Source organism: Salvelinus alpinus, chromosome 19, assembly GCF_045679555.1.
Source record: "Salvelinus alpinus chromosome 19, SLU_Salpinus.1, whole genome shotgun sequence".
NCBI classification, from domain to species: Eukaryota; Metazoa; Chordata; class Actinopteri; order Salmoniformes; family Salmonidae; genus Salvelinus; species Salvelinus alpinus.
This window is the reverse complement of record NC_092104.1, coordinates 44543864-44568435: the sequence shown is the minus strand read 5'-3', so window position 1 is coordinate 44568435 and position 24572 is coordinate 44543864. Positions and strand designations below refer to the sequence as shown.

At 41.3% G+C, this 24572-nt stretch overlaps 1 protein-coding gene across 1 annotated transcript; it reads right to left on the bottom strand.

The window, feature by feature from the left end:
• Nucleotides 1–1687: 1687 nt before the first annotated feature.
• Nucleotides 1688–19137, bottom strand: LOC139545730 (sodium-dependent serotonin transporter-like). The gene is made up of 13 exons (XM_071353808.1): nt 18877–19137; nt 15489–15623; nt 14937–15156; nt 14418–14556; nt 13970–14104; nt 9020–9123; nt 6773–6900; nt 6466–6578; nt 6186–6317; nt 5843–5942; nt 5488–5588; nt 3988–4155; nt 1688–3797 (listed from the first exon to the last, which is right to left on the bottom strand). Exons 1-13 carry the CDS (start codon nt 19097–19099, stop codon nt 3714–3716), a joined length of 1782 nt encoding a protein of 593 aa, XP_071209909.1. The 5' UTR covers nt 19100–19137; the 3' UTR covers nt 1688–3713.
• Nucleotides 19138–24572: the final 5435 nt, after the last annotated feature.

The following is a 24572-nucleotide window of genomic DNA, read 5'->3' as shown; positions in this document are numbered from 1 at the left end:
CTCCCATCATTACATTCCCTACATTGATTAATGTCAACGAACCAATGGGGTGATGTCATAAAGGTCAAGATGCTTGGGGTTACAGACTCTAACATAATAATGCGAATGACTGATTTATTTGGATTTTACCACTTCATCTGTTGCAACAAGTAAAGCAGATGTACCATTACAAACACTCTTTTCTGCTCTTAATGACGAGCCCCAGAAGCGTAATGTGTTCTGGAGAGTGTCTCTACCACATAGGGCTGGAAATGAAATTGGAGGCTTCCTGGCCCCATAAATCATCACTGCAACAAGGAACCTCGGAAACAGTAAAGAAGCACTCTGGAACTAGACTTCTCCACCAGTGCAGCCATGCTGCGTGATTTTGTGGCAGGGTTAAGATATTGTTCAGAGACAAACGAGTTGCTGAGTTGATGTTATATTTTGCAAGGACCTGGGTGATTGTGGCAATTATACATTATGCTCGCTTGCTCTCGCTCTCTCGCTCTCTCTCTCTCTCTCTCTCTCTCTCTCTCTCTCTCTCTCTCTCTCTCTCTCTCTCTCTCTCTCTCTCTCTCTCTCTCTCTCTCTCTCTCTCTCTCTGTGTTGTTCACTGTTGCTTTCGTGGTTTGACCGATGATGAGAAGGCAGGCACTCAGGCTCTGGACTAGATTATCCATTTGCAAGCAATCACTCTGTTTTTGTTTTTAATGTTGTTATTTTTCTATATTTGGAACATGAACTTAGATCTCAGGTTAACATTGTATCTCTCTTCTTCCCTAAAAACCAGATGGTCCATCTACTCTGTACATGCGCTTCATATTGATTGACAGCCTTGAAATGGAACTTGAACAGATTACATATTGGGTAGCCTAGAGGTTAGAGAGGCTGGTTGCTCGTTCAGATCTCAAGAGTGATTTCCCTGATCTTAAAATGACAAGAGACAAAGTATACTCCTTGTGTGTCCGATTTTAGTCTGACATTGTGTCACGCTGTGTAGATCCTCTGGTTACAGTGTTGCCCTTATGTTTCTCTGGTGTTTCTTCATCGCACAGTGAAGTTTGCCGAGCTGTTCATTTCTGATGGTAATAAAAGAGCAGCCATTGAGCCAGCGCTCCTTTCATGTGTCTCCTCTGCAGGTCTGTTTGAGAGACAACTCTACCGCAACGGTCCACACAAAGGAGCTTTGATGTGTGTCACTCAGCTTCCCTCTGTAGAAATACCCAAATGAGCAATTGTCTAATCCCATTGATTTTCTCTGCTTCTCATACCAGAGGTCCTTGACGTGATCAAGCCTTGCTTAGCAGGGTTGTGTGCGGGGGACTATGGGTTCTGGGGGGGTTCTGTTTAATAAAACATTTCATTAAAACCATTTGAAGCGGTTCTATTACCTTGCATTTTGATCGTTTCTGGATATTGCAAATCAGGCTGTTAATTAGAATCTCTCATTGAGGTCTACAGCGACAGCTACCACAATGACATGAGAGGGACAGCTATCGGTAATGGACATCCCTACTTCGGGCACACGTTCGGCTCTGCGCATTTATTTACATTTACTGTTTCAGTCAAGTTGAACAGCAGCAAGCAATCGAATCGGTGGCAAATGTGGTTTGTTGAAATGTGGCACGTTAAGATGGTTTTGTTGTTCTAAAAATGAATAGTTGGCTCAAGAAGGACAAAAACATGAGGATGTAATACACGTTTATATATTTAGTATCTTTTTAAACTTCTCATTACATGTATACGAGAAAGTTGCCGTCACATCCTACAAATACAGGGACCTGCTTCCTTTTTTATTTAGAAAGGTAAGACTGAAATCACAAAACATTCCAAATATTATATAGCATAATTAAAACGACTCGTCACATTATTCTCTGGAGATAAATGAAACAAAGGTTGAGAGTAAATGGAAACGTGTTACAATCCCTGATAGGCTTTGATTTGGGATTGACTAACAGTTCAAACAGTCTTATCACATAGAGAAAATAAAACCTTTTTTTTGTTTGTCTGGAGAGGCATAATATCAATACAGAGTCTATAATGCTTTGACGTATCTACAATATTTAGGCAGATTTAAGGCAGAATACACCCGGAAGTTGTTTATCCCAACAACAAACACTTAGGAGAAAATAAGTTAACAATTTATTTTGTAGTCCCAATGTAACTGGGAATATACCAGAAACTGCTAAAAATGGGTACCAACCAATAATGTATATAAACCCTGGATTGCTGACGCTATGTATTGGCCATTAAGCGGCTTTGAAGCCACCAGTCAGCCATATTGGCACTCCCCAGTAGGAGCAATCCTCCATAGGAATGAATGGAATTCTACAGTATTTCAATTCAATGTTTAACTGACAAAATTACATGTATTTATGTATTTTTTGTTGTAGTGGGGACAGTAACTAAAAATGATACTTTCCGGGAAATGTATGAATTTTTTAAACGTTATGTTTAGCTCACATAATATAATTTAAAAGATTGCATTAAGGTGGGTAATAGAATAAATGTTGCAAAAACGAATGTAGACATTAAGAAATGCATTTAGAATATTTTTTTTCTCAACGGTGGTGGAGTGCCAAGATGGAGGCACAGTGGCTCCGACACAGCGCCCACAATTAGACATCTAGTGTATATCTAAATAATTGGTACCAACTGGTTCAAAACAATTGGTAAACACCCAGGATACCAATTACGTAACAATAATTATGTCATTACCATTTTACCTTCATTTCCAAGAAAATTACAGGTAAATAGCGGACTATGAAATAAAGCATAACCTAAAAGGAAAGACTTTTAGCAGCGTATTTGGTCTCATCCGCTAACTGCATTCTTTGAGGTAATCCTTTTAACTTGCATGTTGGTGAGGAACTATGGTCGGTTAAAATCTGTTCAAAAAACCTTTAAGACATCAACCATTCGTCAGCCACACAGTGTAACTTTTTACTTATCACACAGAACAAATGACATTATCTGCTATACTTTGTATGAAACCCAGTTATTAATAAAGGTTTTTCTGGTTATTGATCTTATCTTCAACACACAAGATACTTTTCTTAAAAAATCTCCACTGCATGTAATGTTTAGGGATTTTAATGAGACAATTTCCAAAGCTGATTCTCACTGTGGTTGCTTAAAAGGGTACATCATTAAAAAGAAAACATGCAAGGGTAATTTAATGTGACTGGGTCATGTTTTTTGACTGTTAATAATGTAGCAGAAAGAAGTATGGATGGCAGGTAGCCTAGTGGTTAGGTTGTGATCAAATCCCCGAGCTGACAAGGTAAACATCGGTTGTTCTGCCCCTGAACAAGGCAGTTAACCCACTGTTCCCTGGTAGGCCATCATTGTAAATCAGTATTTGTTCTTAACTGACTTGCCAGGTTAAATAAATAAACAAGTAATTGGTGAGAAGTGACTGCCTTATCTTAATAGCTGTAGAAGTCTGTCTTGTGATCAGACCTACATTTTTCTGTCCAAAATAAACTGTATACTGACAGTATTTGAAGGACGCGTTCACACTGAATATTAATTCATATGAAATGTTTTCTCTTTACATTAAGTCCCCCCTTGCAGACAATTTGTGTTTATTGTACTTACTGAGCTACAAAAAAAAAAGACTTGTTGAACACTCCATGAGATCGATCTGTATCTGCTGAGTTGGTTCTCATTCAGGAGCCTATTGGTAGAACATGATGTGCCTGGCTGGGTTCTTGGCAACGTAGGCGCTTCTATGGAACAGGACTCATGTTGAGGGAGTCTGTGTGGATCTCTGGCATAATGGTCCTCTCAGGTCTCAGACATACGGCTAGGCGCTGGGAACAACAACAGGTAGAGACCAGATAACAACAAGTGTGTATGATTAATTAAACCATTTGCCATACACTCATCACATATTTAAATATATTAACTAGGTGCTTATTTTTAGGACAATAAGTCACACAGACCACACACTACACATCCATTTCTTGTCAATAGTCAACACAGTACATGAGTCCATCAGACCTGTTTCAGTGATCCAGGGGTCCACACCAGCTTGTAGACCATATAGATAGGGATCCACATAAAGGAGGAGGCCCCGATGACATAGCCCACCGTGATGCTCCAGTCTGGGTACTTGTAGTCAAAGAGTTGGAGGGGCGGTGGCTTAAGCAGGGAGCTCACTATTATATACTGTGAAAGGAGAGAGACAAGTCTCAAAAGTCATGCTCATATTTTTCTCAATTAGAATTCACATATGTGACAATGGCATTAGATGCCTGTGTGCCTCCCCCCAAAAAAGCAGAAAAGCCATTTCAATACATAAAAATGTATATCTTTATTTTACGAGATTATCACAGACCAACGAGGGAGATGAGAGCAGAAACAAAAAAGGGTGAATAATAAAGAAGAAAATGACAGCTCTTTCAGCAGCGGAAGGCTAAGAGAGATTAAAGGAGATGTATGCAAAGTGGAGGCAGGGATATTACGTTATGCAGGCGAATAAAGTTGACATTTAGGATTGTAGAATATGAACAGGAGAAAAAAATATGAGACATTAAGGCTGAGTGTGAGCTGGGTGTCCTTTACTTCCAGACTGAAGAATTGAAGGTGGAGGAGGGTTCCATGCTGAAGAATATGGTTGGCAACACTTTACTTAAAGTCTGCACGTATAATGCATTATGGTGTTATTATAATACATTGTAATACTTGTCATGAACATTCATGACCCTCTTATAATGTCTTATAATCATATCATAATGAGCCTGATTAAATAACAGCCATTTTGAGTTAGTTGAAATGTTGAAACTTAGAGACAATGGCATTTTACAAACTGTATATTAAGCCACTATAAAGGATGATACATGCTTATTACAAGGGACAAAGCGTTATACCTGCAGGCTTTAAGCAAAATATTACCATACAATCTCTAGCAAAGTCCAAATGAAATATTAGCACATCTGATCCTACACTGACCATCCACCCATGTCATTTAACTTGCCATGTCCATTGATCCGGACAGGGCAGGTTACCAGAAAGGGCCATGAGGAGGATTTGAAGTTTGCGATATACGAGAGGTTTACAAAAAACTGTGGCAACTATCATTACGCGCACCTGCTCCCCATCGTTATGCACACCTGGACGTCATCATTACCTTGGTTACGTACCCTTTGTTTAGCCCTCAGTAGCCCCAGTCTTCAGGCAGTATTGGTTCTGTTCGCGTTCAGTACGGTTCTCCTGTTTTGTTCATCTGCTTATTCTCATTACTAAACTCACCTTCTGCACCTGCTTCCTGACTCCTAGCGTATACGGTACAGAAACTCTGTGACAGGGAGCTGTAGGGCAATCAGATTGAGTCACCTGATGTGCGTCAGATTTGTGAACTAGTGGATGACGAACACTGTTAAATCAGTTTTAATTGTCTAGAATGAGGGTATGATAACAAAGCTTCCTGTTAGGTGGATTCGACAATATATTCCGCCATTTCAAATCTTATTGGTTGGTTTCCCCTCCGGGTCTGCTTACCGCTAGAAATGCAGGACTGATGGCCACCCAGCACACCTTCCAGAATAATCCAGGAGAATAGCCTAACATGGATTTAATGTCATTGCTGAATCTCGTGATACCTGGAAGCAATACAAATTGAAAAGAGAGCATTCAACAACACTATGATAAGAACTATTAAAACAGTTTCTTGTCATGTGAAACCTGAAAAAAAGTATTTTTGTCAATATAATTCAGGAGTCAGTAGGATGCATAATGCATTAATTCCGCTTTTACAACTACAATAAAAAATAAATGATGATTTCTGTCTCATGCAAGACTACTGGGAGTATAGGAAGCGTGAGATGTAACATCACCATTAAATCACCATTCTTACCATAGAACCAGGAAACGGCGATGGCCTCAAGAAAACCAACAACAATGATGGAGGAACCCACCCCAAATTCCTCCAGCAGTTTCACCACATAGGCCCCGCCCTGAGAGAAACACACGCCTGTCACTTATGTGGTGAAAGGTTCCTTCTGGACAAGTTGATCAAACTAATATAGATTGTTAATTTAGCGTTTGTTTCTATTCAAACGTAATTATTTGATTAATCCTGTGCCATCTTATAACGACTACTGTTGCATCAGGAGCTTCCAGATCCCTCATGTGCCCTTTTTTTAACTGTTGCAAAGTTTGTCTTCAAAGTGCTACGTTCTTATTTACATGTTACCTACATTGGTAAGGGTGCTGAGGGAGCCCAAAAAGCACACAACAACCAAGCCCAGTACAAACAGCTCCCGTCTGTTCGCCAGGTAACCAGGGTATTCGTCCATCACAGCAGTAATGATAGCCTCCAGTCCTCCAAACTGAGACAGAGACGAGAGAGGGCCACGTCAATGAGTGTGATTACACATGACCTAAGGACATCACTTAGTTCAGAGATAATCTGATACATCAAGTTACAGGCAAGTCTCCTTCTTCTGATGAGACACTTCAACCCAAGGTCTGTCATACCGTGCTGTCGAGCCCAAGAGTGATCATCATCACGAAGAAGATGATGGCGAAGAATGTTGACCCTGTCATGTTGGCTATGGCCTCTGGATAGGTGATGAAGAGTAGGCTTGGACCTGGGGATGAGGTGTTCGGGGGTAAATCCCATATTGATAACAATCTAAAGGCTACAATTTCCTACTGTTGCACTAGATATAAAAATACATTCCTGTTGAACATGTACAGTCAGTTACTTAATAAAACAGACAAATACACTTAAAACAGGTATTCGGGGAAAAAACATTTATCTAGAAGAGTTTTGGCCACTGACCTTTGTCTCGGGCTACATCCTCCACATTCACATTTCTCTTCTCTGCCATGTACCCCAGCACAGTGAAGATCACAAAACCAGACATGAAGCTGGTCAGGCAGTTCACCAGGCTGGTCACTATGGCGTCACTACGGCATCACAACATAGAGACAAACATGGTGCCTGTCTGATCATCTCAAGTATTGTAATTAATTTGTATATATCTTTCTCTGGTTTGGTTGGGAACAGTGGTTACATTGGGATGTTGTAAATGGAGCAACTGTCCCCTAAATGGATTTCCTTTGTAAGACATGTTCTTGACCGGATTTCCTTTGTAAGACATCTTCTTTTTTTTTTTTCTTTTTTTTTTTTTTTTTTTTTTAAATTTTATCCCCTTTTCTCCCCAATTTTTCGTGGTATCCAATCGCTAGTAATTACTATCTTGTCTCATCGCTACAACTCCCGTACGGGCTCGGGAGAGACGAAGGTCGAAAGTCATGCGTCCTCCGAAGCACAACCCAACCTAGCCGCACTGCTTCTTAACACAGCGCGCCTCCAACCCGGAAGCCAGCCGCACCAATGTGTCGGAGGAAACACCGTGCACCCGCCCCCTCGGTTAGCACGCACTGCGCCCGGCCCGCCACAGGAGTCGCTGGAGCGCGATGAGACAAGGATATCCCTACCGGCCAAACCCTCCCTAACCCGGACGACGCTAAGCCAATTGTGCGTCGCCCCACGGACCTCCCGGTCGCGGCCGGCTGCGACAGAGCCTGGGCGCGAACCCAGACTCTGGTGGCGCAGCATAGCACTGCGGTGCAGTGCTCTAGACCACTGCGCCACCCGGGAGGCTGTAAGACATCTTCTTGACCATATATGGGAATGCCCATATATGGGAATGGGCATTCACTTTTGTTTCATTAGGATAACCCTGTCAGCAAGAGTAAGTCCATTCAGATTCTGTGTGATTCATCAAGTTCTCCGAGAAGCAGCAGTGCCACTGTTTCCTCACGTGCGCCACTGTTACTGTACTAATCACATTAACCACGCACGTGACAGCCGTCTCACAGGGAGCATACAATTCAATTTCTTCAGGAGAGCCCCGTGATCCTTTCATCTCCCACTACGCTGGATTCACCACTCCCTTCTCATAATTGTAATTACATTGTCTTAAAGAGTTGCTGTGGGACATCCGTTTGAGCTCATCTATTCAACACATCATAAATAAATCCTCCTTGATTGGCCGGTGTTTCCTCCTCCTCGACGACACAGGGCTGATGCGAATAAAAGTGAGGGCTATAGTTATAGGCTGCCCGAGGCGCATGTTTTTGTCACTGGATATCAATGCATGACGGCCTTTTATGAGAGCGATTGGAAACGCTACCGTAGGGATCCAGCCACACTCTATACTCCTACATCACTGGTGTATGGGACATTCAGGAGGAGCAGTCTCCTCTTCCACCCTGGATACACTTATCTCCTCTGAGTCATTCTAGTTTGACCTTTTTACTTGTTTGGAAGTGATTGATGTGGTTGACCGTTTCATATGCTCTCAGAGGTGTGTGGCTATGTTGGTAGTGGGTGGCGGGTTTGTGGGTTTGATTCACGCTGGGGCGACCCATATGAAAATGTATGCACATACATTTGGATGCAAGCTTAGGATACAAGCATCTACTAAATGGCATAGGTGAATACAGGCAGATACACTGAGTGTACAGAACATTAGGAACACCTTCCTAATATTGAGTTGCACCCCCTTTTGCCCTCTGAACACATTTGCCGGGGCATGGACTCTACAAGGTGTCGAAAGCGTTCCATAGGGATGCTGGCTCACGTTGACTCCAATGCTTCCCACAGTTGTGTCAAATTGTCTGGATGTCCTTTGAGTGGTGGACCATTCTTGATACACACGGGAAACTGTTGAGCGCGAAAAACCCAGCAGTGTTGCAGTTCTTCACACTCAAACCGGCACCTACTACCATACCCCGTTTAAAGTCACTTAAATATTTTGTCTTGCCCATTCACCCATTGAATGGCACACATGCACAATCCATGTCTCAATTGTCTCAAGGCATAAAAATCCTTCTTTAACATGTCTCGTCACCTTCCAGTACAATGATCGAAGGGGATTTAACAGGTGACATCAATAAGGGATTATAGCTTTCACCTGGATTCACCTGGTCAGTCTATGTCATGGAAAGTGTATGTCAAGTTTTGTACACTCAGTGTATATTTATTATTATTTAAGGGAGTTTTAGTATCAGCTCTTACCGATAACAGTTGTTGGTGAACGGGTTGTAGCTGGAGAGGGCAAGGAGCACCCCAAAGCCTGGCCCCAAGGAGAAGAAGATCTGAGCCGCAGCATCTACCCACACCTACAAAACACATGGATATGAATTACACACAAATGACCGAACCTGAGGGATTTAGCTACAATCTCAGAATGTCAGATTCAGTCATTTGACTTGTATAGCATCCCTGTATATCTCAACAGTGTAAAGACCTGTGTCAAGCTACTGAAGCCTAACTGTTCCTGTCTGTCAGCCAGCCAGTGTGTCTGTCTATCTCTCACAATCTTCTGCTATTGTGGAGCTTTAGATGTAATGCTAATTCATTTCTCATGTTCAAATATCCCTGTTGGACAGCTGATTCCCTCCAAGCATCCAAATCATATCATATCTGTGCACAGTGTTTCTTGTTTAATACAAATGTATATAATAAGTGACAGGTAACATTTGAAATTAAAGTTTGCACATGTAATAATGTATTACTAGTTAGTGTGCTTGCTGAAGGCAAGACCACTCTAGATTTCTTACATACTCATAACTTTTTTCCCACTCACTCTAGCACTTAAACCACATAAGCTATTAACACTAAACCAACTTTAGAATGTGCAGACAGACCATCTTCAGGTTGCTTGAGAAAATATTTTTGATACTATTTACAGTTTTTGTACTGCAACCATATTTGCATAAAACTCAATGCAAGTCAATGGCCGTAGACTTGAAGAAAAAAAATCAAGAAAAAATCTGACATCCCTTTATTTCATCGTTTAAGCTATCAACACCAAACCAACGTTGAGATGTTCAGACTGACCCTACTTAGATTGTTTGCAATCAGATTTTCTATACTATTTATACTTTTTTAACTAAAACAATTTCAAGTGGGCAATGTTTACATTAGCGTCAATGGCAGATTTTTACAGTGCCACTGCTTTCTAACGATTCAATCTAGAAACTCCAAACCAACTCCAGCATGACGGAAACATTTCATAGATTCAAGCATTCTTTCATTTTCCATCCTTTAATCAGTTTACATTTACTTAAATGTGCATATTAGAGCACCGCAACTCTGTAACCGTATAAACAAGTGGTTCCCAAAAATGTTTGGTTACTGTACCACCAACTGAATTTTGCTCTGCCCGGAGTACCCCTGAAGTACCCCCTCATGTGTATTTTACCAGTAGGCCTATGGTCTCGTCAGTCTTATCAAGTACCCCCTGTGGATAGACCAAGTCCTTGTACCCCTGGTTTGGAACCACTGGTATAAACTCTCAAAGCGAAGCAACTTTCAAATGTACAGATTGCTCCAACTTAGTTGACTTTAAAAAAAATTGATAGTATCTATACTTTTTGTACTACAACAATATTTAATTGAGCACCCAATGCATTTCAATGGTAATAAAAGGGCCATAGAATTACATGGGGAACATTTGTCTGTGGTACTTCTCTTGAACCGTTTAAGCTATCAATTCCAAACCAATGCTGAAATGTGCAGACTGACTCAACATACATTGCTTGCATACAGGTTTGTGATACTATTTATACTTTTTGAACTATAACCATTTAAAATGTGCATAAATGAACATGAGTTTAAACGACAACCATTGGAATACAGAGGTACCTTGCCATTCAAAATGGTCCTGCTCCTTGGCCAATAAAGCTACAGCACCAACTTTAACATTCAGGCTCTCCTGACTTAAAATTCTCTTAAACATGTATACATCATAATCATTTGAATTAGCACACATTAGCATACCACTTAAGGGATTCAATGACAACCATAAGAACACTGTGGTAGACACTATACATGCTCCTGTTCTTAAATCATTTCAACTGCAAACATTAAAACAACTTTAACATTTTCAAACGTTATAAATTATAACAATATAAATTAGCCAACATTGGCATAAAATAACCCACCAGCAGTAGTAGTAACTCTTGAACCGTTGAAAAGACACCAAACCAACGTTTATATATTCAGACTATCCTGTCCTATCAATCATACATATTTCAAGACAAGCTAGCAAGCACACACATTTTCTTTGGGAAATTTACTTTTCTAGTTATTTCCATGTGCCTTTATAATGTCTACACACATTTGGCTATTTTGTCAGGATAATAAGACATTATAAAGGGGTCATTCATGCTGATGTCAAATTTTGCAATGCATTGCACATCATAATGCATTATCCTTGCAGCATAAGCACAAAATGTAGGGTGTTCATTGAATAGCCAAAATTGTCATATTTTCCAATGGATTACTGTGACCTGTTGTGTCAAATGACATTTCTGCTAAATGATGGCCTCATACAAATCCTATTTCACAGCTGTACTGAGAGAGATCTGAAGAGAAGCATGCACTTGAAAAGGGAGAGGAGGACGAAAGAGAGAGAGTGTATGTGTGTGTGAGAGAGAATGGGTGGGGGGGGCTTTGTTAATGGAAAAAATCTAAACCAACTACGCATCTCATTATCACGTGGCTTATTTATGCATCTCATCTCATCCATATTCCCTTGAACCAAAGCGCTCACTTATACTGAGCCAACAATACAGCACTGTACCATCAGAGAGTAGAATGCAAGAAAGCAAAGTTAAAGGACATTATGGTAGAGGAACTTTCCACAGGTTGGCAGAAAGTGTATGTTTACAGTTTTCAGGGATTCAGTATTTTCAACCTAACTTCCTTTTAAGCCTGAAAACAGATGTGGGGACTCCGCTCAGGCATCTTTTAACACCTTCTATGTTATGGTAGAGGTTATGGTAGAGACTGTTCTCAATATACTGGTTGCAATGACATCAGGCTGACATCTTTTTTGATGTCATGGTCAGGTTGTTTGAACAGCTTTATAGCCACCAGAAAAATACCTCCCCATAACCAGAACACCAGATGCATTATTCAATCTCGGACAACATTTTCTCAGGAAGCCCAATTCCCCATTCAACCACTGGTGCAATCCCTTCACAATGATCTGTGTTTCTAATACCCAATTAAATTAAACACATAATACCCCTTGCTAATCAGTAAACTCTTAGGTATGTTGTGGTGGACTGTCTTCACAGAAACCTGGTAAAATTATGTTTATAGTGTGGCTAGGCATGAATTCAGTCAGCATGCAGTCAAAACTATAACCACTTTAGTGATCTCAAATCATACCCGGATGTCGGCAAAATATGTATTCATAACATTGCTAACTTACCTAGTTAACATACATTCTGAGAAAACAAGGGAGAGACACGCCTGGTGCCCAAATTGATGACGTTAGTCACGCAGCGAGAGTCGAGTGGAGACAAACGGATTCAGTTCAGTCAGTCGTCCTGTTGAGCCCTTACCAGCTAGCTAGTTTATGCTTGAGGCTAGAAACTTCAGAGAATTTGAAACTTCTCTGCCAAAGTTGGGACTTGGAAGTGTTCAGAATCATTCCATTTTTATCGGAGTAATAGTATTTTTTTTTATTTTGCACAAAAATGTAACATTAGATGTTAATGCCGTAGTTGTACATTTTCGGTGAAAATCACTACAATAAATGTGATTTAGCTGTCACACTGGCCTGATACAGGCTACACTATCTAGCACAGGGGTGGGCAACTCCAGTCCTCGAGGGCCTGATTGGTGTCACACTTTTTCTCCATCCCTAGCAAACACAGCTGATTAATCAAATTGCATTCTAAACTGAAGATCATGATGAGGTGATTATTGGAGTCAGGTGTGTTAGCTTGGATGGGGCAAAACTGTGACATCAATCCGGCCCTCGATGACTGGAATTGCCCACCCCTGATCTAACAGCTACCCTCGCTTTACTGCAGCAAGCGGGAGCGACTGACACTATGTCCCGTGTTGTTGTGTTGCCTGCTTGCAGCACAAACTCTCCCCATTGAGCAGTGTAGACTGTATCATTGTGACATCCAAATGGTTACTACCATTTTTACAAGTTATTTCTCTCGTAGGCTGCTGTCCTACTCTAAATAAAATGAAGTGGGATGGAACAAATTGGAGATGGTGACCAATACTACAAGTTATTTCTAGAAATAAACACAACTTTCTTTTACAAGTTTTAACTAGCGCCATACTGCTGTTGTTGCCAGCTAGCCAGCATAAACTAGCTGGGAAGGGTTCATCAGGATGACTGACTGAACCGAATCCATTCGTCTCCACACTCAGCGGCGTGTCCGTATACAGTAACCTCCCAGAAAACAAGTTATATTAAGTGGCTAGCTAGCGTTTGCAACGTTTGGTGGTCAATGAGACAGAGTTAGCTAACCAGCTGAGCAAGAAAACAATGTAACAAAAGTATAATTTCGCATTCTAAGAAATACTCCATCAACAGGCTCTGCATTTCAGGAATCACAGTAGCAAGTACTTCTGGTGCACTGTTAAATTATTTAGCCATTTAAACATTCATTTTTTTAAAGAAAACTCAGTTTTTTCCATATCTCTCACTGGCTTTCATGCCATTTAATTGTGAGCTTGTCCGAGGTGTCGGACTCTACAACAGTTGTTATCCATTGAAGCACTGCGATTAGTTGCGCAATATTATGGGGAGGGGCTTAGCGAAAGGTCAAATTGAAATAACAAATGCCACATCCTCTTCCTCACTAGGGACATTACATTATTTTGTATAGGATTGACTGTGTTTGATCACTGCTGTGCACTGCCTTTCACCGATTTTGACACAGGAGAGTGCAAAATGCTGTGCTGTGCTGTGACACACGCAAAACAATTACTGCATCTGTACATCCAAATTACAACATTATAACATCCTATAGCAAATTTAGCCCGCTCACTGTAATAAACAAATTGTCATTTGAAACGGTACCAAAATGATCAGACAACACTGGGAAACTCCTCACCCTATTGGAGTGTTTCCCGCTCCAAACAGATGATCATATGGAATTGATATGATAATGGACAAGTGTACTCTGTTTCTTCTCTATAACTCACACTGGTCTCAAAGAGTTTCTCCCATTTTGGCTGTAGGTAGAAGACCACTCCCTTCCATGCACCTGGTAGGGTGGCACCACGGATCAACAGGATGAAGAGCACCACATAGGGCAAGGTGGCCGTCACCCACACTACCTGGCACGGGACGGGCAAAGCAGCAGAGAGAGAGCGAGAGAGAGATGGGGGACAGATGAGAAGGGAAGATAAATGGAGATTATAGACAAGTAAATCACACTGGACATTGCATTGTAATGACCCTGGTACTTGATAAGCCCATTGTGAACACCACCCACTGAAATATTTCTCCGTGGCTAGTACATTAGCCTTGGGATCGGATGACCCGGAACGGTACTAATCACAGACGTTTTGCTACAATGTACAACAATGATCCGGGAATTATCCCCACACACTGATGCGGTTTCCTGGAAGAGTGGCTTAGACATGCTACCTTCCCTGATGTCTTCACTCCCTTCCAGAGACTGAAGTAAACGATAGTGAAGATGAGAAAAAGGCAGAGCATCAGCTGCCAGCGAACACCCCCCACGTTACGCAGCCCATCGGACTTGTGGATCTCCAGAACATTCCTCCTGTATAGGAAAAATACATTAGTACTGTGTTTGCATTTACTTACCTTTACCTGTAGGCTTACCTACATTGCTAAAACTAATGGTACCTTGTGGCTCGATATAGATCCATTTTTAGGGCTATATATGAAGCCAGCCATTGAACTCTTTTTGTTTTGATAGAGCACCATTTCTTGTTGTCTATCAGCTTTACATAATCACAGCATGTTTCAGCACTTGTGAGCAAGTGTTTAATTGAAACGTTTAAATGAGAATACAATGAAAATGTATTTTGAAACATTTGAATGCGATGAAACGATTCCAATGATGTCAAACAATTGACGGGGCTATTCAAGGTCACGGTAAGGTATTCCCTGTGCTGTCCGCCACTTACATGGACTTACGTGTAAAATTCCTCAGCAGGTGACCTGGAGTAGTTGTTCCAGGTCACGTTGTCTTTCAGGAAGTAGTTGGTGCAGTTTTCAGTGTTCCAGGCGTTGTCACAGTTGGTCCAGGGCAGGACGCTGGCAAAGGACGAGTAGAAGTAGAAAAGTGCCCAGGCGATGATGGTGTTGTAGTAGAAGGAGACGTAGAGCGCGATGACACAGATCGCATACCCAATGCCTGAAACCATCAGATGGATCAGTGAGATCAGAGATTAGAGACACGTGCCTCTATGCAACATGATGCCATTTTGAAATGACCAATTACTATGTAGTTATAGGCCTATAGTGTACGTTTCATATACTGAGGACTGTACAGTACTTTACCTTTCAATTGACCCACTTTCCAAATGATTCCATAGTTACCTTGTTCTTATCGATAAACTTGTCAACAGCAAGTGCCACGTGAACGTGAGAAGAAGATGTGTAGTATGCAAGTAATGTAAAGACGTGCACTGGTGTGGGGTCAGTGAGATGTGAGGTGGGTTGTTTTGTAAATTATGCTAGTCTTACCTTTGAAGATGGGGCATATGTGTTTCCATATGGATATGGCGCCAGTTCTATGGAACTGTCCCAGGGCCAGTTCCATGTAAAATAGTGGCACCCCTCCAAAGATGGCCATGACAATGTAGGGGATGAGGAAAGCCCCTGTCCAGAGATGTAAAGAGGGAAAATCACATGTCTGACTCATAACTATATGGACATCACATTGTGTTGATGAAGATGCAGGCCTAACCTCGTCCCCAGGCTACTGTCACAGCACAAGTGTCAGACGTGCAAGATGTGAGATGTAGTAGTTTAATATGTAAGGAAATCTGGTAACACGTTACGTATAGAATCCATTTCATGCATTATGATGAAGTTGTAATGCATTGTAAGACATGCAGTAATAATGCATGCAAGACTTGTAAGTTATGTATGACCCGTTTATAATGTATTGTAACCATTTCATAATGATCTGGACTAAATAGCAGCCAGTTTAAGACAGTTGAAATGCTATGCATAGAGAGACAGAACATATTATTTATAAGCCTTTCTATAACACATTAAAAGGCTCATACAGTATTATCAACTCATAATAAGCTGGGGGGGTGACATTTTTTATTTGGCCTTACTGCTATTAACCCATACAAACGCATTGAATAACAGATTCACTTCATGGAACAACAGATAGTCCCCACAAAAACATCAAAAGGAAGTTTGTTCTGAAGTGGCTGTCCTATATCTGAGAGATAGAAGAAAGATCTGGAAACATAATTATTCCCATTTTTTATTTTTTTATTTTTTTTTTACATGTAATTAAACCCCTTATTTTTGGCTCGAAACAGTCTCCATATATACTTCAACTAATTGTTTCAACTGGTACCGGGGACCTTCAGACGAGTCTTGCGAGGCCTGTGGGCGTCCTAGATCAAACATAAAAGGAGAACACCATCGCGCTCGTGAGAGTCTCATCTTTCCATAGAGAGGTTAAACCGTTTGGCCTAACCGTTCGGACGCTACAGACGATTTTGTGAGAAGACTGATTTTCGGCATGTCTCATGGTCTGATCTGCCACCTTTCACTGCAGATGCGGAAGTGTGACATCGGCGGATATTTCTCGCTTAAACTGACAGATTTTTATGGGGACGCGGACATCGTTTTAAGGGGGTTTTCAACAGGTTATAAAACATTATACCTGGATGCTTTAAGTTAAGTGTTTATCTTTAACGAAGCAATCAGCAGTTGAAACGATAACAAAGTGCAGTCCCCGCCTCTCTTTTGGCAAAAAGCTGAGGGATAGGGATGGAGAAATCTAACCACTCTAAAATGTATATACACAGCTATGGATGCAAGGACTGACCATTCATGATATCAAAATTATAGTTTTAACCATGTTTTGAGGATAAATAGTGCTTCTTTACATGTACTTTGTTTACAAACATTGGAGTAACACATGCTTATATTTTGGGTTATGATGGGGTACAACCGTTGAACTAAGCGATCATGGGGCATTTATAAGTTATTCTTCAAGAATTAATGGGTACATAACATTAATTTATAAGTCCAAAAATGGATGTAGCAACTGCAGATTGTCCCTTTAAATACACTATGACTACTTTTTGCACAAATGTATGTGTATTTATGTATTCAATGTTTTGGCGAAGGTTTATTGTAATTAATTACATTCATATCATCCAAAGATTCGAAAAGTCTTTGCTTTTTAATCAGATCATCTGCCAAATGATTGGTACACTCTTAGAAAATCATATGCTATCTAGATCCTAAAAGGGTTCTTCGGCTGTCCCTATAGGAGAGCCCTTTCAAGAACCATTTTTGGTTCCAGGTAGAACCCTTTCCACAGAGGGTTCTACACGGAGGGTAAAAAAGGGTTCCACCTGAAACCAAAAAGGGTTCGCCTGTGGCGATAGCCAAATAACCATTTTGGAACCCTTTAGAGTGTAGGGTTTTCTGTATATCCCTACACATTTTATAACTTAAAACAAATATTTTTTTCAGAACAGAAGGTACATGCAAATGGATACATGGTCTTGCCTACTTTTAGACAGTGGTGGAAAAAGTACCCAATTGTCATATTTGAGTAAAAGTAAAGATACCTTAATAGAAAATGACTCAAGTAAAAGTGAAAGCCACCCAGTAAAATACTACTTGTGTAAAGTCTGAAAGTATTTGGTTTTAAATATACTTAAGTATCAAAAGTACATGTACTTGCTCAAATATACTTGAGTATCAAAAGTAAAAGTGAATGTATAAATAATTTCATATTCCTTTTATTAAGCAAACCAAAAGGCACCATTTTCTTGTTTTTTTTAAATGTACTGATAGCCAGGGGCACACTGCGACATTCAGACATAATTTACAAAGGATGCATGTGTGTTTAGTGAGTCCGCCAGATCAGAGGCAGTAGGGATGACCAGGGATGTTCTTTTGATAAGTGTGTGAATTGGACCATTTTCCTGTCCTGCTAAGCACTCAAAATGTAATGACTACTTTTGGGTGTCAGGGAAAATATATGGAGGAAAAGTATATTCTTTTCTTTAGGAATGTAGTGAAGTAAAGGTAAAAGTAGTCAAAAATATCAATAGTAAAGTAGAGTACAGATACTCAAAAAACGACTTAAGTAGTACTTTAAAGTATTTTTATTTACGTACTCTACACAACTGCTTTTAGAGAAGCAGTTGTGCCACTGTAAGGTGCATAAAATGACTGCAACAAGTGAAATATTCCCTCTAGTCAAACCGCAAACGGTAGCCTTCTACACGCGAGGTGCAAACACAACGGTAATTACAGATGTAATACAATTTTTTTTTTCATGCAACCAAATACAATATTGAGAGACTTTTTAATTCGTTTATAGCCTATAATCGCGATAGGCTAGACATTTTCCACTTTCCATTTCCCATAATACTGATCAGATTAGAGGCAGGCCTATGCTTTGTAGCCTCATTCAGTACCGCGTCCGACGTCTTTTGGGACATTTTAAACAAGTCCATTATAGAACGCTGTCTTTTCGAACTCATCTTGGCGGATGAACTTTCCTAATAGTCTAGGTTATAAACAGGAAAACCTATGCTATACATAGTACAATACTTTATTTACTTTTATGCTTAACTATAATGTTTTACTTCAGTGTGTTTCAGTGAGTTAATTGGAGTGGGTTGTAGGCTCTCGAGCATGTGAAGCTAATTTCAGCACCATGGACAGCAGGAGGTATAGCCTTCCCAAGTGCGCGCATGAGAGCCACTATCGTTATCAAATCCTTCATTCCAAACATATGTTATCTAAAGAATAATATAAAAAAATGATATTCAGCCATATCTAATATTAAGAAAGATAAGACCACATGAATGTAAGTAAGGTCATAGATTAGCCAACTAAAACAGAAAGCAAATACTCTTACCGCCTCCATTTTGGTAACAAATGTATGGAAATCTCCACACGTTTCCTAAGTCTACCGCGAAGCCAATGACTGATAAAAGAAAATCCATCTTTTTGCTCCATTTGTCTCTTGAGTTCGTCTGTGTGATCACAGGTACCGGCACTGGGTTGTTGTTGTAACCGGTGTTTGAGGGGCCCTGTGCGCTCAGGCTTCCCGTTGGGGTCGCTGTGTCTTGGCGGGTCATGGTTGGCGGACTATCAAAAGCCAGTCTGCCGTCTGAGCAGGTAAGTTTGAAAAAACTGACAAGCTTCAGAGGCACAGAAGATTCTCATATTATGGGCGATGACAGGTCAGAGTGGGAGGTGTAGGAGGGACTGCACATTGCTACTTGATAGAGTTGCCAATCACTAGGCTCATGGGAGTAGAACTCCCTCTGCACACATTAATATCAACAAAATGAGCTCCACTCCAACCTCGACGAGTTTTTGGTTCCCTAAATTTGGCTACAATTGTAGAAACCCTGGCCTCTATTAACGCACATTTTAGAAACTATTATTTAACAACACTTTTCAAGAGATATACTACTTGGTCTACTATTTGATAAGCGGCTTGGTTGAATTTATGTATTGTTTAGGTTCCCTAAAGCCCAATATCATTATTAGGCTACTTACTATATGTGTCTTGATGTATCTTGTCAGAATAAATGTTTGAATTCATTTGAGTATTTAGTATTAAAGAAGTCTGTGGATCTAAATGGTAACTTGCAATGGAGGAGAGGAGGAATTAAGCTACTCAAATTCACTGTATGCAAATGCTATAATCCACCACATCTTTAGAGGTCTTGACTTTATGGCACCATGGTAGCATGCAGAATCATGCCTACAAGTCCCAATCTTGACAGTATGACGCAACTTTTAAAAGCTCTTGTCGGCGTTGAATCCACACCTGACAATGCAAAGTCCCATGTCAAAAGATTGGTAAAAGACGGCTAAAGAAAGGTGTGTGTGTGTTGGTGTATGTGTGTGTGCGCGTATGTGTTCGCGTGAATGAAATACACGTGAACCTTGACCATTTTGAACTCTTTAAGTACACAAAGTCCCGAGGCGTCTTGGCTCCCTGAGTCCAGGGTAATGCTTTTGGTGAGGAGACAACAGCACAGACCAGAAGCTCTGTGGCTTAACTGGACTCGTTAGGGAAACCTAATTAAATGACCTTGTAATTGAATCCACCACTTTTAGCACTGGCCGTTTCAAAAGTCCTACAGAGTCATAACCAAATACACAGACTGTCATAATCTTGCAGGTCAATGAGTGGAGAGTGCACCAAATGAAGTTAGTTTGGAAAATGGATATGACAATGTGATTGGACGAGCAACATTCAACACCATCATGAACTTGTCACTTAAAGCCAAATGGTAGTTGCTGCTGCCTGGCCTGTCTAAAGTTTCCTCCTCTAATGTGCAGAGTCATACTACTGATTCTATACTCTTGTTTTATACTGTTAAGACAAATAATTTAATTGAAAATGTTAGTAAATCGTTTTTAGGGGGGAATATACAATAATAATCCCAAGGCTACATGATATTTGCAGTAGGCCTACTGTGAGTGTCAAAAGAGTTGGTCCCCCATTTGCTGCTATAACAGCATCCACTCTTCTGGGAAGTCTTTCCACTAGATGTTGGAACATTGCTGCGGAGACTTGCTTCAATTCAGCCAAAAAACTGGGTACTGATGTTGGGCGATTAGGCCCGGCTCGCAGTCGGCGTTACAATTCATCCCAAAGGTGTTCGATGGGGTTGAGGTCAGGGCTCTGTGCAGGCCAGTCAAGTTTTTCCACACCGATCTCAACAAACCATTTCTGTATGGACCTCACTTTGTGCATGGGGGCATGGTCATGCTGAAACAGGAAAGGGCCTTCCCCAAACTGTTGCCTCAAAGCTGGAAGCATAGAATCGTCTAGAATGTCTTTGTATGCTGTAGCATTAACGCTTCGAACACACCGACAGCGTCATTGCGCAAAATAGTATGCAGCATCATCTGGATGTATGCAACAAAAGTTCAACATTCACCTTCTGCTACCATTTCTGTCAAGCCATCTACGCATACAGTTTGACGCATACGTTCGATAAATCCAACATATGCACCACACTGAACACACTACTTCAAGGCAAATGCAGCATTTCATCGGAAATGATTGTAATTCTAGTGTACCAAAATGCAATAACGCTGTCGGTGTGATTGAAGCGTAAGCTTTTCCTTCACTGGAACTAAGGGGCCCAGCCCTAACCATGAAAAACAGCCATAAACCACTATTCCTCCTCCACCAAACTTTACAGTTGGCACTATGCATTGGGGCAGGTAGCGTTCTCCTGGCATCTGTTAAACCCAGATTCGTTCATCGGACTGCCAGATGGGGAAGCGTGATTCATCACTCCAGAGAACGCGTTTCCACTTCTCCAGAGTGCAATGGCGGCAAGCTTTACAGCACTCGACGCTTCAGCACTCGGCGGTTCCGTTCTGTGAGCTTGTGTGGCCTACACAAGCTTGTGTGGCTTGTGTGGCCTTCTGTGAGCCATTGTTGCTCCTAGATGTTTCCACTTCACAATAACAGCACTTACAGTTGACCGGAGCAGCTCTAGCAGGGCAGAAATTTGACAAACTGATTTGTTGGAAAGATGGAATCCTATGATGGTGCCATGTTGAAAGCCACTGGGCTCTTCAGTAAGGCCATTCTACTGCCAATGTTTGTCTATGGAGATTGCATGGCGGTGTGCTCAATTTTATACACCTGTCAGCAACAACGGTGTGGCTGAAATAGCCGAATCCACTAATTTGGAAGGGTGTCCACATACAAATGTATATATAGTGAATCTCATGATGAGGACCTTTTCAACAGCTCCTATAGCTCAAACCTTATATTGCAAACATCAACCCACTGCTAAAGCTGTGACAGGAGACTGAGGATAGGGTGAACAGCCAGTCAGGGGGAAACGCCATGTCTGCTCAGGCAAAGACTGGGGGGCCCTGAAGGCCCGAACCACCACAGCCACAAATCCCTCACTATATGGCACTGGCAATCTTCTACATACAAGCCTGTCAATCTGCGTTGGCACAAAAGGGCAAAAGAACATCGGACTGACAGGGCCTCCCTGCACATGCCCTGGTGTCCATTAGAGACTGTCGACTCTGATCACACATGGACGTGTGCAAGATGGCGGCCTTGCACTCATATCTCAGGGGAGCTGTCACTGACATCTCCGCGCCCCCAGTCCGAGCGATATGGATATGCACCGTTGTTGTTTTTTTTCTCATCATTGTTTTGCACGTGTTTTTACTGGTCTTGTTCTTCTGTTGTGTCTCCATCCTCATTTTGTTCTCCTCTGCACCTGAAGCGCAGATTGTTTTGGGAAACATTCTCCTGTGAACACATCCATTCTGACCCAGAAGAATAACCTGTGTCTTGTTATCACTCTGAGTGGAGATTTCCAGCCATCTACTGGTGCTGTAGTCAACAGCACCAGTAGATGGGGGGGGATGGGGGACGGGGGACGGGAGGGACGGGGGGGACGGGGGGGGGGGACGGGGTATTAAATGGCACTGAGAAAAGATATTATAATAAAAATAATATTACTAGGCTATAAAGAGGTATTAAATGGCACCGCCACCGTATCTACTTTGACAGAAGGCCTTCAATGACAATTCGATTTGTGAAATGAGAATGTAGGAGTATTGCTATTTCACACTCTCAGTTTCCTATTTATCTAATAACGTCATCCATAGGAGATGGCAGATGGGTTACAGATGGGTTACAAAATCTCAGACAGTATCACTTTTCCTCGGGTTTATTTCAGCTGACCACTTTATGACCCTCTTCAAAACGAGTATGTGAACATGTCTACATGTCATGTTGTAAAGCATGTGTCTGCTCGTTGGTATTTTGACAGACATCAAGAGAGTAAAAACCCCAAGCTTCAGTGGGAGCGCGGGGGGAATCAAACATCCTCAGAAGGCAGAATGGTAATGAGAGAGAATGTTGGTCAAGGTCCATAGCATAGGAATAAGAGGCCGGTGTCTGGCCTTGCTAAGCAATGTCCACTTCCTACTCTGTCATCCTGCATTACCTGTCTGCCCTTTCACCACCTGATCTAGCTGACAGGTTGGCCCCCTTGGGCCCCGCAACTTCAGCCAGGGGCCAGAGGGAACCCAAGCTGCTCACACTCCAATGGGCTGCACCAACAAGGGTTTGTTCAAGTCCACACCCAACACATCTACTGTACTACCTGTCCTCATCGTTAGACAAGCCCAAACATAGAGTTTCACTTACCATGATGTCAGTAAATGATATATAAGGCCACCAAACGGAAGAAACTGCTGTAAAATGTTGGTGGCACCTAAAATGATGCAGAAGGAAACAATTGTGATTACTTTAGAATTACTTTTGCATTAATTACAGTACATGCACTCAGGATCTGCTTCCATTTTGGTCTAGAAAAAAAGCTCACTTTGGCACCTGAAGAAATCATTTCTAATGACACTATCACCATCTAATGGACAACAGTTATTTCTTAAAAAGGTAAATAAAACGTCTCAGGATTTCACTAATCAAAATGTTCCAAATTATGTAAAAATAGCTAATTGTTTTTAGAAAAAAACACATTTCCCATAGTGCAAAGACAATGCTGTAGCCTACAAAAGCAGCTGATCTTAAGTAAATGCAGAATAATTCATGTTTTTAGGATTTCTGATAGCATTTCAGTGGGGGTATTAAATGGCACGAGGCTGAGAAGAGGAATTATAATAATAATAATATTACAGGCTAGGAAGAGGTATTAAATGGCACTTCCAGCGTAGCTACTTGGACAAGAGCCCTTCAATGACTATTCGATTTGTGAAATGAGAATGTAGGAGTATTGCTATTTCACACTCTCAGTTTCCTAGTTATCTAATAACGACATCCATAGGAGATGGCATAGAGTGTCATGCTCACCAGAGACGAGGGTTACAAAATCTCAGACTGTATCACTTTTCCTCTGGTTTATTTCAGCTGACCACTTTATGACCCTCTTCAAAACGAGTATGTGAACATGTCTACATGTCATGTTGTAAAGCATGTGTCTGCTCGTTGGTATTTTGACTGGCATCAGAGAGTAAGGAAGGGCAATGAGAGAAAATGATGGTTCGGGCCCACAGTGTAGGAGTAGGAGGCCGTTGTCTAGCCCTGCTAAGCAATGTCCACTTCCTCCTCTGTCATCCAGGATTACCTGTCTGCCCTTTCACCACCTGATCTAGCTGACAGGTTGGCCCCCCTGGGCCCCGCAACTTCAGCCAGGGGCCAGAGGGAACCCAAGCTGCTCACACTCCAATGGGCTGCACCAACAAGGGTTTGGTCAAGTCCACACCCAACACATCTACTGTACTACCTGTCCTCATCGTTAGACAAGCCCAAACATAGAGTTTCACTTACCATGATGTCAGTAAATGATATATGAGGCCACCAAATGGAAGAAAATGCTGTAAAATGTTGGTGGCACCTAAAATGATGCAGAAGGAAACAATTGTGATTACTTTAGAATGACTTTTGCACTAATTACAGTACATGCACTCAGGATTTGCATCTACAGTATTTTGGTCTAGAAAAAAGTTCCCTTTGGCAGAAATAATTTCTAATGAAACTATCACCATCTAATGGACAATGTAAACCTTGCAAGTGTCAGGATT

Excerpts from the sequence above, each read along its gene's own strand:
- LOC139545730 (XM_071353808.1), bottom strand. The coding sequence starts at position 19,099 with ATGACCCGCCAAGACACAGCGACCCCAACGGGAAGCCTGAGCGCACAG. Across the intron at positions 15,624-18,876 it reads TTGTTACCAAAATGGAGGCG|GGGCTTTCCTCATCCCCTAC; the intron begins GTAAGAGTATTT and ends ATCTCTGGACAG. Across the intron at positions 9,124-13,969 it reads AGAAACTCTTTGAGACCAGT|GTGTGGGTAGATGCTGCGGC; the intron begins GTGAGTTATAGA and ends TGTGTTTTGTAG.